Source organism: Tetrahymena thermophila (assembly GCF_000189635.1).
Source record: "Tetrahymena thermophila SB210 genomic scaffold scf_8254617, whole genome shotgun sequence".
Classification (NCBI taxonomy): domain Eukaryota; phylum Ciliophora; class Oligohymenophorea; order Hymenostomatida; family Tetrahymenidae; genus Tetrahymena; species Tetrahymena thermophila.
Window position 1 is genome coordinate 778,925 of NW_002476387.1, and position 14,699 is coordinate 793,623.

The 14,699-nt window shown below is 21.5% G+C and overlaps 7 protein-coding genes across 7 annotated transcripts; 3 read left to right on the plus strand and 4 right to left on the minus strand. All coding sequences in view use genetic code 6, as the record gives it.

The window, feature by feature from the left end:
- Window positions 1-961: 961 nt before the first annotated feature.
- On the plus strand, window positions 962-1,414 carry TTHERM_00196220 (transmembrane protein, putative; the record flags this gene model as incomplete). Its single annotated transcript, XM_001017276.3, has 1 exon — window positions 962-1,414. The coding sequence occupies one exon, from the start codon at window positions 962-964 to the stop codon at window positions 1,412-1,414; it is 453 nt and encodes a 150-aa protein (XP_001017276.1).
- A 1,735-nt stretch (window positions 1,415-3,149) lies between these two features.
- On the minus strand, window positions 3,150-3,977 carry TTHERM_00196230 (hypothetical protein; the record flags this gene model as incomplete). Its single annotated transcript, XM_001017277.1, has 1 exon — window positions 3,150-3,977. One exon carries the CDS (start codon window positions 3,975-3,977, stop codon window positions 3,150-3,152), a length of 828 nt encoding a protein of 275 aa, XP_001017277.1.
- A 355-nt stretch (window positions 3,978-4,332) lies between these two features.
- On the minus strand, window positions 4,333-5,822 carry TTHERM_00196240 (hypothetical protein; the record flags this gene model as incomplete). The annotated part of the gene is made up of 2 exons (XM_001017278.1): window positions 4,333-4,430; window positions 4,493-5,822. The coding sequence occupies 2 exons, from the start codon at window positions 5,820-5,822 to the stop codon at window positions 4,333-4,335; spliced, it is 1,428 nt and encodes a 475-aa protein (XP_001017278.1).
- A 452-nt stretch (window positions 5,823-6,274) lies between these two features.
- Window positions 6,275-7,435, minus strand: TTHERM_00196250 (MSP (major sperm protein) domain protein; the record flags this gene model as incomplete). Its single annotated transcript, XM_001017279.3, has 8 exons — window positions 6,275-6,360; window positions 6,426-6,486; window positions 6,547-6,650; window positions 6,697-6,844; window positions 6,903-6,968; window positions 7,023-7,121; window positions 7,190-7,334; window positions 7,422-7,435. The coding sequence occupies 8 exons, from the start codon at window positions 7,433-7,435 to the stop codon at window positions 6,275-6,277; spliced, it is 723 nt and encodes a 240-aa protein (XP_001017279.2).
- A 497-nt stretch (window positions 7,436-7,932) lies between these two features.
- Window positions 7,933-9,345, plus strand: TTHERM_00196260 (hypothetical protein; the record flags this gene model as incomplete). The annotated part of the gene is made up of 1 exon (XM_001017280.1): window positions 7,933-9,345. The coding sequence occupies one exon, from the start codon at window positions 7,933-7,935 to the stop codon at window positions 9,343-9,345; it is 1,413 nt and encodes a 470-aa protein (XP_001017280.1).
- Window positions 9,346-10,354: 1,009 nt separating this feature from the next.
- On the minus strand, window positions 10,355-11,404 carry TTHERM_00196270 (TRAF-type zinc finger protein; the record flags this gene model as incomplete). Its single annotated transcript, XM_001017281.3, has 1 exon — window positions 10,355-11,404. The coding sequence occupies exon 1, from the start codon at window positions 11,321-11,323 to the stop codon at window positions 10,355-10,357; it is 969 nt and encodes a 322-aa protein (XP_001017281.1). The 5' UTR covers window positions 11,324-11,404.
- Window positions 11,405-12,335: 931 nt separating this feature from the next.
- On the plus strand, window positions 12,336-14,516 carry TTHERM_00196280 (hypothetical protein; the record flags this gene model as incomplete). Its single annotated transcript, XM_001017282.2, has 10 exons — window positions 12,336-12,363; window positions 12,420-12,473; window positions 12,561-12,949; window positions 13,035-13,174; window positions 13,228-13,330; window positions 13,380-13,514; window positions 13,566-13,802; window positions 13,858-14,274; window positions 14,333-14,404; window positions 14,460-14,516. The coding sequence occupies 10 exons, from the start codon at window positions 12,336-12,338 to the stop codon at window positions 14,514-14,516; spliced, it is 1,632 nt and encodes a 543-aa protein (XP_001017282.2).
- Window positions 14,517-14,699: the final 183 nt, after the last annotated feature.

The following is a 14,699-nucleotide window of genomic DNA, read 5'->3' on the forward strand; positions in this document are numbered from 1 at the left end:
ATAAAATAAACATTTAGCTGTTTACTAACTCAATAAATGCAGTGAATTATTTGCAAGAAGGACATATTATTTATAACAAAAAATTATTACTTTAATTAAAAACCTATTAAATTAATATATTTGAGTGGAAGGGTAGCTATATTTTATACTTTAATTAGCCATCTATTTCAGAGAAGTCACTGCTAATATCTTCTTTCTTTTAGTTTTAGCTAAATAGAATTCGCATGCATCTACAACACTAGAATACTAACAAATAAGAACAATCCTTTGACATTGAATTTTTAGAAATTTTTTTTAAATTATTTAAATATATAAAATAAAGAGAACGAATTTGAAATTAATATTTGTCTTTTTTAGTCAAATTCAGTTAAATAGAAATGAAAAAATCTAATAAAATATTTAATCAAAACTCTAAATATAACTAAAAAGGTGGTAGGTAAATAAATCAAACTATCTGTATGTGTAGTTTATATTTGATGAAAAGGATTATTTATAATTTTACCGGTTAAGATAAAAATTTAAAAATCAATTTTTAAATAATAAAGATATTTAGTTTGTATTTATGAATTATTTAATATAGGTTGAATATGAAAAGATGAGCATTTTAGGATCTTAAGAAAATGAATAATAGATCTCACACATACTCACATTAATAAAAAGAAAGAAAGAAAGAAAGAAATGAACACTAAGTTTCTTCTTACGAAATAATTAGAAAATATTATATAAAACAATTAATATTAGTAAATAATAAATAAGTAAATAAAGATTTGCAAGAAAAAATAAATCATCAAAGTACTCCTAATTATTAGAAAGTTAATAAAAAAGATTTTTATTCGTTAGCTTTTAGTAAAATCAATCAAATAAAAAACTAACATACAATCAGACAAACAAACAAATAACTAGTGATTAGCTAGCTCATTAAGTACTAAATAAATAAAGGTCTAATTATTTCAAGGCAGAGATGAAGTAAGCAATTATCACCTTAGCATTAGCAGGAGTGTTATTTTTCTAACTTTAATATTTCGAGATTATAGACATCTTAGATTATACCAAAAATTCACTTTAATATCTAAAGAAATCATAGTCTTTCCTCTTAATTCTATAAGCAAGCTTGATACTCGTCTTGATTAGCATTTTAATCTTGTACATTTTGTAAAGAAATATTTAAAATAAGAAAGTTATTTACAATTGCGCCCCTAAAAAGAGTCGCTCTGAATATGAAAATGAGGTCAAGAGGGAAACTCGCAAGTCTGTTGATGCATTAATTAATTCAGATGAGTACAAATAGCATAGAAAATTATTTAAAACATCAGATGACTTCATAAGTTAAAGAGAAATGACCGAATTAGATGAGTTAAGTGACTCATTAACAGAAAGTGATAATGAAGTAGAAAGCGGTGAAAATAATTAATGATAAACTTATGAATCAGCGATCTTCTGTTTATTGCTTTGAAAAAGGGATTGAATTAATTCCTTCATTCATTTATAACCTTACCACCTCTAGTTCTAAACTAGTATAAAACAAACAAACTCTTACTTTACCTATAATTTTGTATAAAACTTTTGAATAAATATATATAATAGAGTTTTTGGAAGTTAAATATTTTAACTTTGGCAGTCATCTCTAAATTTTGTATATTTGTAATTACTTATATATTTTTCATGCAATTTTGTCAGTATATCCTTATAGCATAATAACACTCTATAATTTATCAGTATTTGAAATATAGTAAGTTTCTAAATCATATCAATCTTTTTAAAACAAAAATAATTTATTATTTTACAAATTATTACAAACAAATAGCTTTTCTTATAACAAGTAAATAAATTAAATTAATAAAAACATTTTTATTTAAAAAAAGGGAAATTTTTTATTTTAATTACTTTAAATTTAATACCTTTTTAATTTATTTTATTAGTGGGTGATTGGATTTTTATATATTATGGGTTGAACATATACTCAATAGATAATTTATATAAAATTAAATTTGAATTGAATTTGTAAACTATAAATTATGAATCAAACTCTGTTTAAATGAAAAGCAAATTTTAGATAAAATTAAAGGCTGTTTTCAACTAAATATATGAAAGACCTGATTCATTAAATTATTTTAAAATATTAGAAACATATTAAAAAAATAAAAACGGTTTTAATATTATACTTTTACTTTTTTATTTCAAATGAATAAATTACTAGTACTTTTTGTTTAAGAAATATTTTTAAGGATAATATTATCAAGTTTAATTTATTTATATATTTTAAACAACTTTAGTTGTAGATTGAAATGCTTAAAAGAAGTGAAAAATTTGATTTAATATAAGCTGATTCAATTTATAAAGCATTAAGATAAAAATATTTTTTTTTTAAATTTACTTAATAAATTCATTTTTTTGCTATAAAAAAATTTTTTAATTAATTTATCTAAATTATGTTTTAATATAAAACCCTTTGTTTTCAACTTCTAAATAATAAACTAAATTTTCAAACATATTTTAATTGTAGATTTAAATATTTATATTTATTAATAAAAATTAAAACTAATTCAATTGATTTTAAATAGCAAAAATTAAAAAAATGATCAAAATATTTTTATTTAAAATCTTTTTCCAAAATTTTTCTAATTTAATGAATTTAAATTAAAAATAAATTTTTTTAATATTAAACTATTTGTGTCCTTTTTTTTTCTTCTTTAATAAACTAGTTTAATCTTAATAAATGTATAATTTTAAATTATTTTTTTAAATTAAGTTGAGTTAAATTAATACAATACTTTATTGTAATTATATTTGTAAGCTAAATATGTTTAGATTGATTAAAAAATTAAATTTTAAAAACTAATCAAATTTATGTTTTTTAGTAGAAAATTAAAAAAAAATAACATAGCTATTTTATTTTAAACAAACTAAAATTGTTTAAATAAAAAATATTTTGTGTTATTTTTTTAAATAATTTATTTTTTTTAATTTGGATATTGGATTAAAACGTACTATTAAATGCATATTAATTATTTTTTTAAGATGAAATGATACATACATAAGATTATATATTTTTATGTTAAAATTTAAGTAGGATTTAATTTTTAAGATTTAGTTAAATTTATATTTTTGATGTTTTAAATAAGATATTATTAAATTTAAAATAAAAAAAATCATTTCCATGTCTCTTCATCATCTAATTAACCTTTATTTGTTTAGTTAGAATTACTGTAGTCATTAATACTGTTTTAAACTTACTACTAATTTTGTTAACTTGATGATACTTATTATTCTGTATGATCATTAAGCTTTTTCTTTTTTTACAATTCTTCATGTAATTTATCAATATCATCAATGTCTAAATTATTTATTAAGTTATCTTCATACTATTATTTTTAGCGATCTAAAAATGCTTAGTTGAAAGAGTTTTTATCTTGCTCTTCTTGTTGATTTTATCTCTTAAAATTTTGCTGCTAATTCTAGAACCTATGCTATTGATTCATAATACCTTTATTATTGTAATAATTTTATTATTTATTATGTTGATATCCCCTATTATTAGCTTGTTCATTATCATTTGTTTAGCTTTCCCAAGGATTTTAAAGCATATTTTATTTAAAATAAGCTAAAGGATTAAAATTGTCATGATCTGACTAATTGTTTGAGTGAAAATTTTATTATTTTCTAAAATTTTAGTGCTGAGGTCTCTAATTGAAATTTGCTCCTTTCTAATATCCTCTTTAATTGTTATTATAACCATGTTATTATCTCTATTACACATCTTAATTTCTATTATGTTAGTTTTGATATCCTTAATTATTATTTCTATTTTGATTAAATCTCTAATTGTTATTATTATTATAATTTTTGTTGTAGTTTTGCTTGTTTCCTTGCCTATAATTTCCATAATTTTGATTAAAATTGTTCTAACCATTTTAATTTTAATAGCCAAATTAATCTCTTTAATAATTCTACTCTCTGTTTTAATTGTAATCGCCCATTTTTATCAAGGAGATTATTTATTTTTATAAAATTTTGTAAATTAATTATTGTCTATGAAATTAAATGCTTTTAAAATATATATGTGTTGATTGATTGATTGATTGATAGAAATTTTAGATTGATTTAATTAAGAATTCAATAATAATTCTAATATTAAACAATTAAAAATAAATTGAATTGAATTTATTTGTAATTTAATAAGTTAATTGAAATAAAATATGTTTGCTAATAAATATGCATTGTAATTAGATTATAGAATTTAACTTAGCTTTGTTATAATTTACACCTTATTTATAAGTAGATTACATGAAACAAATAAATAAATTATACTAATTTTTATTTTATTTGAGAGCATCAATAAAAATTTAACTAAAATTTGCAAAAATTATCTTTCTTATCTTAAGGAATGAAGTCCGCAAAGCTGTAGATAAAATCTATTTTATCGAATTCATCTGTTTTTATATAAAATTAATTTGATTTGATTGATAATGAAAATAATTTTTTGAAAAAATACTTATTTCGTATGTCAAGCCGATACCAGCAGATAGCCTAACATTTTGCTTGATTAATGAAGAAAGTTTATTTTCTTAATTTAAATTTAAATTAGTAGGGACAAAAGCAGTATAGAGATGTAAGAAAGGGAGGATGTCAACCTTTTGAAGGAAGGGGAATTTAAGGAAGTAGTATTTAAATTAGTTTGTCAGGAAATATCTGCTGCCAAAATTAGTAGAATTGATATTTTTGTCTTATAAATCAATGTTTTTGTAAGATGGCTAATTAGTCAAAGTAAAATTCTCACTAAAATGAAGGTTATTTTTAGAAAAGACACAACCTGCTTAAAATTAATTTTGTGCCATAGCTGGAATTTTTGTTTCTCCTATCTAGATTTGATGAAGCTTTTGTTTCATATTCAAATATCTGGCTTTTGCAAATAGTGACATATTGGATCCAATACCTAATTTTGCTGAAACCTATGTCATTTACTAAGTATTAAATTCCTATTGAATTTAGGTTTTATCAGTGAATGTTGCCTTAAAAACTAAATTTTGGTATGTTTGCATGGTTTAATCGAAAATACTTCCATTATGTGCCAAAACATTAGTAGCGGTAATATCAGGAGAGTAGTGATGAGAGGTAGTTGATACAGCTAGTTTGAATCTAGGATCTTTCTTCAAATAAAAATTACCTCTAAATTTAAACATTTTAGTCCTTAAATCATTTAGAACCTACCTATCAGCCATACCAAATTCATATTCTTATATACAACTTTCAGGAGAAAAGTAAGGGAAAGTGAAAGAAGAAAAGAGCTTTAATTCTTTGTTAAAGTCAAAGTAAGATTTTCTCATACGAAAAACAATAGATTCACACTAACCAAGCATGTTAGTAAACTATGGCATTAGGACAATTCCAAAATTTCTTTACTTTTAATCAATAGATACACCATAATCACATGAAAAAATAGGATCTTCAGTGAATCTAAATTTCAAATCGAGTTAATCATATTAATATTTATTTATTTGATTTTAAAATTCTCCTTCTACTGAAACATCGCGAAAGCAGCCAGCATTTTTAATATTTTCTAAAATACTTTAATTTATTCTTTATGAAAGCTCCTAGAATGTTTTAATTTAATCAGCATTTTCATTTTTCAGGTTTCTAAGTAAATAAGAAGTAATTTTTTTGGAGGTTCTTAAAGATCTTGAAGGATCGCTATTACTTACAGTGACATTTAATTTTGAAGGAAAGTCTATTTCATTCTCATCAAACTACTTTTATACCTCTTTAGTCTATTCAAACTCGCTATTTTTAACAAAAACCTTGTAATTTCCATCCATTGATGCCATCTCTTTATACTTTGAATAATGATTCTAACCTAATTTACTACAACACTTCTAGAAATTCTATTAATATTTAACAATAAGTTCTTCTTTATTTATAAATAATTATTTAAAGATATGCAAGAATGAATCAATTAATCAGTCAAGCAAACAAACAAACATAATTAAAAATCAATTTTATTTACTACCGAAAAATAAAAAATTATCAAGCAGTAAGTAATAATATTGATAATAAATACCCATTCTATTTGTTTTTTTATAAAAATAAAAAAATCAATTAACACTCTAATTTATGCAATCATAATAAAATAAAAACGTATGTCCTATTAATTGATCACAAGCAAGAAGTTGTTTAGTTAGTCAAAAAAGATTTATTTTTTAAAAAGCACTTAAATGATTATAAACCAAATAAATTAATTTAAATACAATTTATTATAATGTTTTTTAAATATTTTTTTTCATTTTGCTAAGAAAGCACCAGCAATTAATGCTATTATTGCTACTATAATAACATGGAACATAGTAAAGTTGGCTTCCTAATTACCTATATTTAAAATAATTTATTTATATTTATTTTACAATATTAATGCTATTTATTTTTTTATTTACTTGCTTGCTGAATCTTCTATAGCTCTTTGACTTTCTTTTCTAAATCTTTATTTTATTAAGCCTAATTTTTATCATTAGCAATTTTATAAAATTCTAAATCTATTCCAAAATAAAAAATTACTAAAATTTAATTTTCACTCTTTGCCTTATTAAGAGCTTCGTTGAGTCTTTTTTCCTCTTCATTTGCATTTACTGAAGCATACAACTTTGAACTGTTCATTAAACCTATTAATTAGTATATATTAGTGTTGTTTTAAATAGTTTATTTTACTGTTTTCGCGTTAAGTGACATTTCCTTCAAAGCTAAAATCAACTATTTTTTCATTCTATTATTACTAACTTACAAGAAAAACATCTACCTTTTTATTACCCTAAACATGCTTTTTCAAAATGTCGCTAACATCTTGCCCTTCTTGGAGCTGAATTATTTACAATAAAAATAATTTTTACACAGTTTAAATCAAATTAGTAAAATACAATTTATTCAGTGAGTTCAGCAACATCTATCTAAAATTTATCTCCTGTTATTTAGTTGTATTCTCTCTATATATATTTTTTAATATTAAGGTTCTTTAATGCTAGATGCAATAAGTTTACTCTTGGTTGCATTGTAAATTCGACAATTACATCGCAATTTGGATGAATTTCTTTTTAGTTTGGTTGAACAGAAAAACACTTTGGATTATTAGTTTTGAACTAAGATTTTATAAAATGAAAATAAAAATTTTAAGGACTCAGATAAATAATACCAAAAAAAAATATACCTTATAATATATTTTATTTCTGGATATATTTTTTAAAGTGAGCGATGTATTCATCAACTAATTTGGCTTGAAGTTGAAGCAAAGAAAGTTATTATTTTTTAATCCATCTATTTCTATTAATTCGTCAAATCTATTTGGCTTATCTCTAAAATATTTTAAAGCATAAATTTAATAATTTAGTCATTTCTATGAACATAGAGTAATGTTTTTTATATTATTTTGTTATGCTTACTATTTTGAAGTCATTTCTATCTTGATTTCTTTATAAATTTTGCTTTTTATTCTAAATAATTCCTTTTTACTTTTATGATCAATATCTTTCTTAAGAATAAATAATAATAATAATTATTATTATTATAATTAATGATTATTGCGAGAATATTTAATGTACTAACTAGAATATATAAAATTAAACTCTAAATTAAATAATACATGCACGTTTATAAATTATTTCTAAGAATTTTATTCTATCATAATAAAATTGAAATTAAGTAGGGTCATCATGGGAATTCCTTCACTAGCATAAAAATGCAACAAATCATTATTAAATATGTTTATTTCTTTTATATTAGAAATAATTTATTAAGGTTTTTTGTGGATCCTGATAAATAAAGCAGAGTTACTCTCTGAAATATTTTTTATTGGTCGATTCAGCAAAGATAATTTATTTTTAATTATTTATTAATATTTTTGTTTAATTGTAATAACAAACATTTTTGTATTAAAAATATAATTGAAGAAAAATGATTAAGAATAGTTAAGGTTAAAAAAAAAGGGTTGATGCTAAAAGTCAAATAACAACCTATAGGGAGAGTAAAGAAAAAGAAAAAGAAATACCAATAGCCAACTTAAAATCAGGAGAAGAATTATATAATGAAGAATAAATCACTAAAAGCCAAAATAGAGTTGCATTTATATAAAAATAATTTGATGATATGGGCATGACTAATCCATTTAAAATAAACTCTCTTAACTTAGAAAAAGCATTTAGTGTTTAGGATATCATAAAAACAATCATTGAAATATTTACTGATGCAATTGAATGTTCAAAACCTTCTAAGTTTAACATAATTAATTATTTTGTTAACTACGTTTATCAAAAGGTTGAATCAAAAACCTTGACAAGCTAATTTTGTTGGAGCCTCATTGATTAAATAGGAAAAGAAGCTGTTACTAGCAATGAAATGAGGATAATATTATCTTTAATTGAAGAAAGTTCTTACGATTAGATAAAATTTTATATTAACTTTCGTAAGATGATTTTTCAATATTTATTTAATCTAGAAAAAAATAAATGTGGTTATGAATCTTTTTAACTCGATGATTATAATGTGATATGTGAGCAATGGGTAAGAATCAATCAAAGGTATTTTGAATTTGTATCTTACGAATAAATAATGTAATACTTTGAGGAAGAAATTAAAAAAATTAAATTTAATTTTGACCAAGATTTATTTTATAAGCTATAATGCTCAGAGTTTATGTTTATAGGTCTACTATTTAACAAGCATTTAACTTCTAAATATGGGAAATATGAAGAGCATATAGAAAAATATCGCAAGCAACAATCTGCAAAAGGGTATTAATATAATTTATAAGCTTAAAAGAAGCATAGATAAGAGTGTAGTGATTTTTTGATTAAATGGGGATGGTCTACTTTTAATTAATAACTAGAAACCAAAAAGTAAATATAATAAAATCTTTAGGTTAGATAAAATTATAATTATGAGCAACAGAAGCCTCAAACGGTAAAAAAACAGCCTCCAAGGTCCCGTAAAAGTATAATAATAACCTAAGATAGATCTAAAAGTGCTAATAACCTAAAAAATAATTAATTAAAACAATAATATCCTTCATTTAATGACGATTCTATCTCAAAAACTCCTGAAAAAAGAAAAGTTAGCAATGCTAGTCGTAAAGTATCGATTACTAACACTGCCCCAAGTTTTAAGTAACAATAATTTACTTCTCCTAATAGCTTTGATAACCAAAAAGATACCTTCTTTACTCCAAATAGAACAGTTAGTCCATTTTCTGACTAAAAATAATCTCACTCTTAGACAAATTTTTAAAACAATTAAAAGATTCATTAATTTAACAAAACCACAAACTAATTTTATTATTAATAACAAAGCAACTAAAAATCTTTTTTTTGAAAATAAATCTGTTAAGTTTATTATATAAAATTTAATAATTATTATAAAATTTATAAAAAAACTATCATATTTTTTAAAAAAGATTTAATAATATTTTAAAAATTAGCATTAATCATTCATTATTTTAATTTTGGCTTTCTTTAAAAAAATTACTTTTATTAAATTATTTTTAGAAAAAAGAAATACTTTATTTTATTACCTTAAAACTAAATTTTTTTACAAAGAAAATTCAATTTTTAGTCAATATTTTTTGATAGTGCTTCAGATATATGAATAAACGGATAGAATTTCATTTCTAAAAGTTAATAAATCTTATAAATTTTGTATTAAAAAAACTCACAAGCTTTTAATATGATTATCAAATTAATACTAATATATATTCTTAATTGTAAAATATATAAATGATTTTCTGAGGATAATAACAATATTTATTATATTCTAAAGCAGATAAGATGCATGTGAATAACTTAAACAATATTTAGATTATTTTATTTGTTATTTTGTTTATTTAAATTCTATTTAAAATTTTTTAAAATAAATATTTATAAATCAATAATAAAATTTAATACAAAAATAAATACATGTCAATTATACTGCCATCTTAATCATTACTTCTATCTGATGCAAAATAAAAGAGAAAATTCACAGTAAATTACAAAATACTTAATCCTATCAAAATCATTTGTTTTTTAAAATAAAATCTACCAACCTTTATGAGCCAATATCTATTTAAATTAAATTTAATAAAGAAATTAAGTATTTTGATTTTAATTTTAAAATAAATTTTGATAAGGAAAATGTAAAAACTTATGTTTTAATAAATTTTTAAATTATAAAAAAGAAAGTAAAAAATTAAACTATAATAATAATTAATAAATTAATAGATTTTTGACAGATTATTACTCAAAATACAGCTATAAAACTTGAAATATAAAAAACAAAAAAATATTTGTTAGCTATCTATCTATCTATCTATGTTTGATTTGAATTAATAAATTAATTTAAAATATCATATATTCTAATTTTAGTTAAGATATTATGAAATTTCCTTTATTTATTCAATGCATTCGTCTTTTTTTGCTTATGCGCTATCTAATCTTTATTTTAATGCTTGTATGCAATCATTTTCACTATGTCTTTATAAATCTGTAAACTTCATTCCTTATAAGCAATTTTCACAAAATACATTTCTGCTTGGACAATCTTGCTTTAAATGATATTATTCGTCTTTTTTTATTATCTAAGAGCTGCACTAAGGGCATTATATTAATCTATTTATGCATAAATTTAGCGTATGATGATCTAGATCCTTAAATTAAATCTTTTATTAGCATTACGTACAATCTATCAATCTAAACTTGCATTGATCCAAATGAACATTTCTTTTTAAGTATTACATTTTGCTAGAACACCCTTAATTGGGACAACTAATAATTCTGTGATCACATTCTTACAAATGTTTATCCTATTCTTCTATTTTTAAAGGATTTAAGCAGTATTTACATTTAATTTTGTTGAATTCGCAATTTTTTTGATGATGATCTAAATCTTTTTTGCAAACTAACTTTTAGCAATTTGCAAATCTACATTTGACTAAAGTAAATTAGCAGTTTGGAACATGTTAATTAATTTCATTATATTTCATCACTACATTACATTATTAAGAAGGATCTTCATTTAATGAGTTTGGACACTTAATCGATAACCAATTGAATACTTTTTCTAATTGTGGTATTTGCTTTTCAAGAAAAGTAGAATTTTATGAGCATTTTTAAGGGCAAGTTTAGTTTAATGTATTCTTCTACCATTTCTTAATGCATCCCTTACAAGCAAAATATCCACAATTAGTGCATACTAAAATGGGTTTCTGTAAAAGCATGAAGCAAATCTTGCACAAAACGTTATGAATTAAATCTTTATGCTCACAATCAATTAACTCTTCTTGAATTTAAATTTCTTATGAAACTCCCTAAATCATTTTTTAATTTACTTAAATACTCCTTTTCACTTAATAAATTTTCAATTTTTTTTTCTACTTAAAATTTTCCTGATCTTTTTTATAACTCAAATTACATAAATTTTTTTTGATGAAACTAACCATCCAACTATAAATAAATACATTTATTAATGCAAATCAATTTATAATTCCAGCACACTTAAAAAATCAAAAAATATTATTTGATATAAATATTATAATTTTTAAATTAAAAATGATCTCTTTTGGCAAAGATATAATATTTCAAAATATTTTATAATTTTTGATAAAATAACTCATAAAATTAAAAACTCATTCTTTTAATTTCTAACTTGACTTAAATTACTTAATCAATATTTACAGTTATTATATAAATATGTATTACAATCAAAACATATTAAAAAAATAAATTATTAAACTTTCTTTTTAGCTAATTTAAACTCATTTCTACATTAATTTAGAGAAAATGTATTTCCATTTTTTTAATATTTTTTTTAATTTCAAATAATTAGATTTTATTAAAAATGATTGATCATAAAATTTGATTGAAATTAATAAAATAAGTTTAAAAAAACTACTTCAAAAATTTTGCTATAAAATATTATATTTTTTAATTTTTTCATTTATAAAGTTAATTCAACCAAAATACATTTAAAAATAATTAAGTAAAATATTTTAAAATATTATAAAATTTTATTGATAAAAAATAATTATTATAGTAAATAAAATATCTGTTTTTCAAAAATATAAATTTTTTTTTTGCTAGAATCCTCAATCAATAATCATATTAAATGATAGATAATTGTTTGCATTTGTTTTGGATATTTATTTATTTATATAAATATAAAAAGAGTTTCATTATGTATGATTGATATTTTAATCTTTTGAATATTCAGTATTATATTTAAAACATAGGAACTGACTGAATCAAAATAAATTTCAAAGTTAAATCTTAGATTATTTGTTAGTTATTAATCAAACTATTCATAATAAATTTTATCATCTTTTAGTAAAAATGAAATCTTCACTTCCAAGCTTAAATAGTAAATTTTTCTATTTCATTATTTCTAGTGTTTATTATATAAAACATTTTAAATAGATGCTTCTAGTTATGTAGGCTCAAGACAATTTAAGCCTGCCTCATCTCAACTAGGTAATTAAACTTAGACTTCTCTTGTTTAAATTATTTTTAAAATGAAAAAATAATTTTAAAAGAATTGTAATTTTTAAAAAAATTAAGCTACTTCTTAATTGAAAAAATCTAAAATGGAAGGCTATGATGTTGTTGAACCTAAGCCTCCTAAAGAAAGTTTCAGCCAAACTTTAAAGAGTAATAAAAAATCTTAGCAATTAGATTCTACTGTAGGTGCAAAAAATGCAGTTGATCAAGCAAATAAAAAAACAACTCTTGAGTAGAATATAGAGGAATAATATATAAATGGTTTATAGAATGAAATCAAGTTATTAGAATATGAATTAAAATTATTGAAGGATAAAGAAACTGAAGAATAAACAAACTTTACTTCATTCTTCAAATATTTTAATGATGGTGTTCCTATTAACGACAATATTATTGCAATGAAAAACGTTTACAGTTCAACTTAGCGCCATCTCAGCGAAACTCTCACTGTATTAATTAAGAATAATTTACTTTATAAAAATTAATTTATTTTAAATAAATATTGATTGATTAAAATAATTTATTCATCAAAAGGCCCACTAAACAGAAGTTGACGAGATATTGATAGAAAATTAAGCTATTGAAGAAGAAACTAAGGAATATGAAGAGAGATTTTAAGAGCTTTAGGAAATAATAACAAAAAAAGAAGAAGCTTATGTTAAGGAATATGCAAAGTACTTTAATTTTAAGGGTTGACAAACTTACTAAATTTTATTATATTTTAAAGATATGAAAACATGTTTTTTGATGAGATGTATCTCTACAAAGAATGTGAGCCTGATTAAAAAGAATTGCAAAAGAAAACAAGATACTATCAAGGAGAAATTATGGTAATATTTTCAAAATTATGATATGATGCTAGTATCTTCTTTTGTTTAGATTTTTAATAGAAATAGAGACAAAGAAGCTTTGATTGCAGGTAGAAAGGAAATCATGGATTAATAAGCTTTAGAAAAACTTAGAAGATAAGTTATTAATATTGAAGAAAGTATTCTTGAAAGAAAAAAAGAAATGGTATATTTTTTATTATATTTAAGTGGTTTTTAATCAAAAAAATCGGGATAGGATGATAGAATGAACACAGATGTCCTTGAACATGAAACTCTATTTTTAGAAGAGTAAAATGAATTACTTAAAAAGAGAATTCTAGCTATGAAGACAGATCTAAGTATGGTTTAGGTTAAAATCTAAGAATAAAAGTTTATTTTAGAAACACAAGCCAAGGATAGAGAAAATGATGTCAGTTAAAGATTAACTTTAATGAACAAAATTTTTGATCTGAAAGAATAAATAGAAGATCAAGTAAATAAATAAATATCGATTAGAATTTATTTGTAAATATTTTTGTTTCCAAAAGCAAAAAATGACAGAGGGATTAGTTCAATAAAAAGTTAAGGAATTAGAAAGAGATAGAGTTAGAAAAGTAGAATAAGAGGTTGAGCATATCACTAAGAGATAAATTAATTTATTCACTGATCGTAACGATGAATTAGAAAAATTAAACGATGACATCATCTACAACAAAGTTGAACTTGAAAAAGAATTCATCGATTTAGAAATTGAAGAAGACACTCTTCATAAAAGAATTAAGGATTCTAAGGAGAGACTTCATTAACTTAAAGTAGATATCGAATTAGCTGCAATCAAAGAAAGAGACCTCTCCGAGCAAATCGATCCCATTTCTCAAAAAATAGATTAGCTTAGCAAAGAAAATCCTAAAAGAGATCAAAGAGTACGCGACTTAGAATAAGAAATATTTAAAGCAGAATAATAAGTAAGTTTGTATTTTAAAAATGAATAAAAAATAATTTTTACTATAAATATCATAATAGCTCGACCTTATTAACCAATTTAAAAACTTTAACATAGAAGAAGCTAAAATGGCTTATGCCTCAAATAATCAAGTAAAATAAATTTATTACTTTATTTTAATTTATTTATGTAACTATTATAAATTAGATTAACAAAAGCATAGAAAAATTAGTAAGAGAATATAGAAAAATAACTACTTCTTGAGCTAATTTAAGTATCTCATATTTAAAAATAATGCTTGTATAAAATTGTAGTAAAACAACCTTTTAAAAAAATAAAAAATATAAATCTTAAATAATATGTTCTTTTGTATTATATATACAAAAAATATTCATTTTTGCAAAATGTTTGTATAAAATCAATAAGGATATTCAAGTATTTCATAAA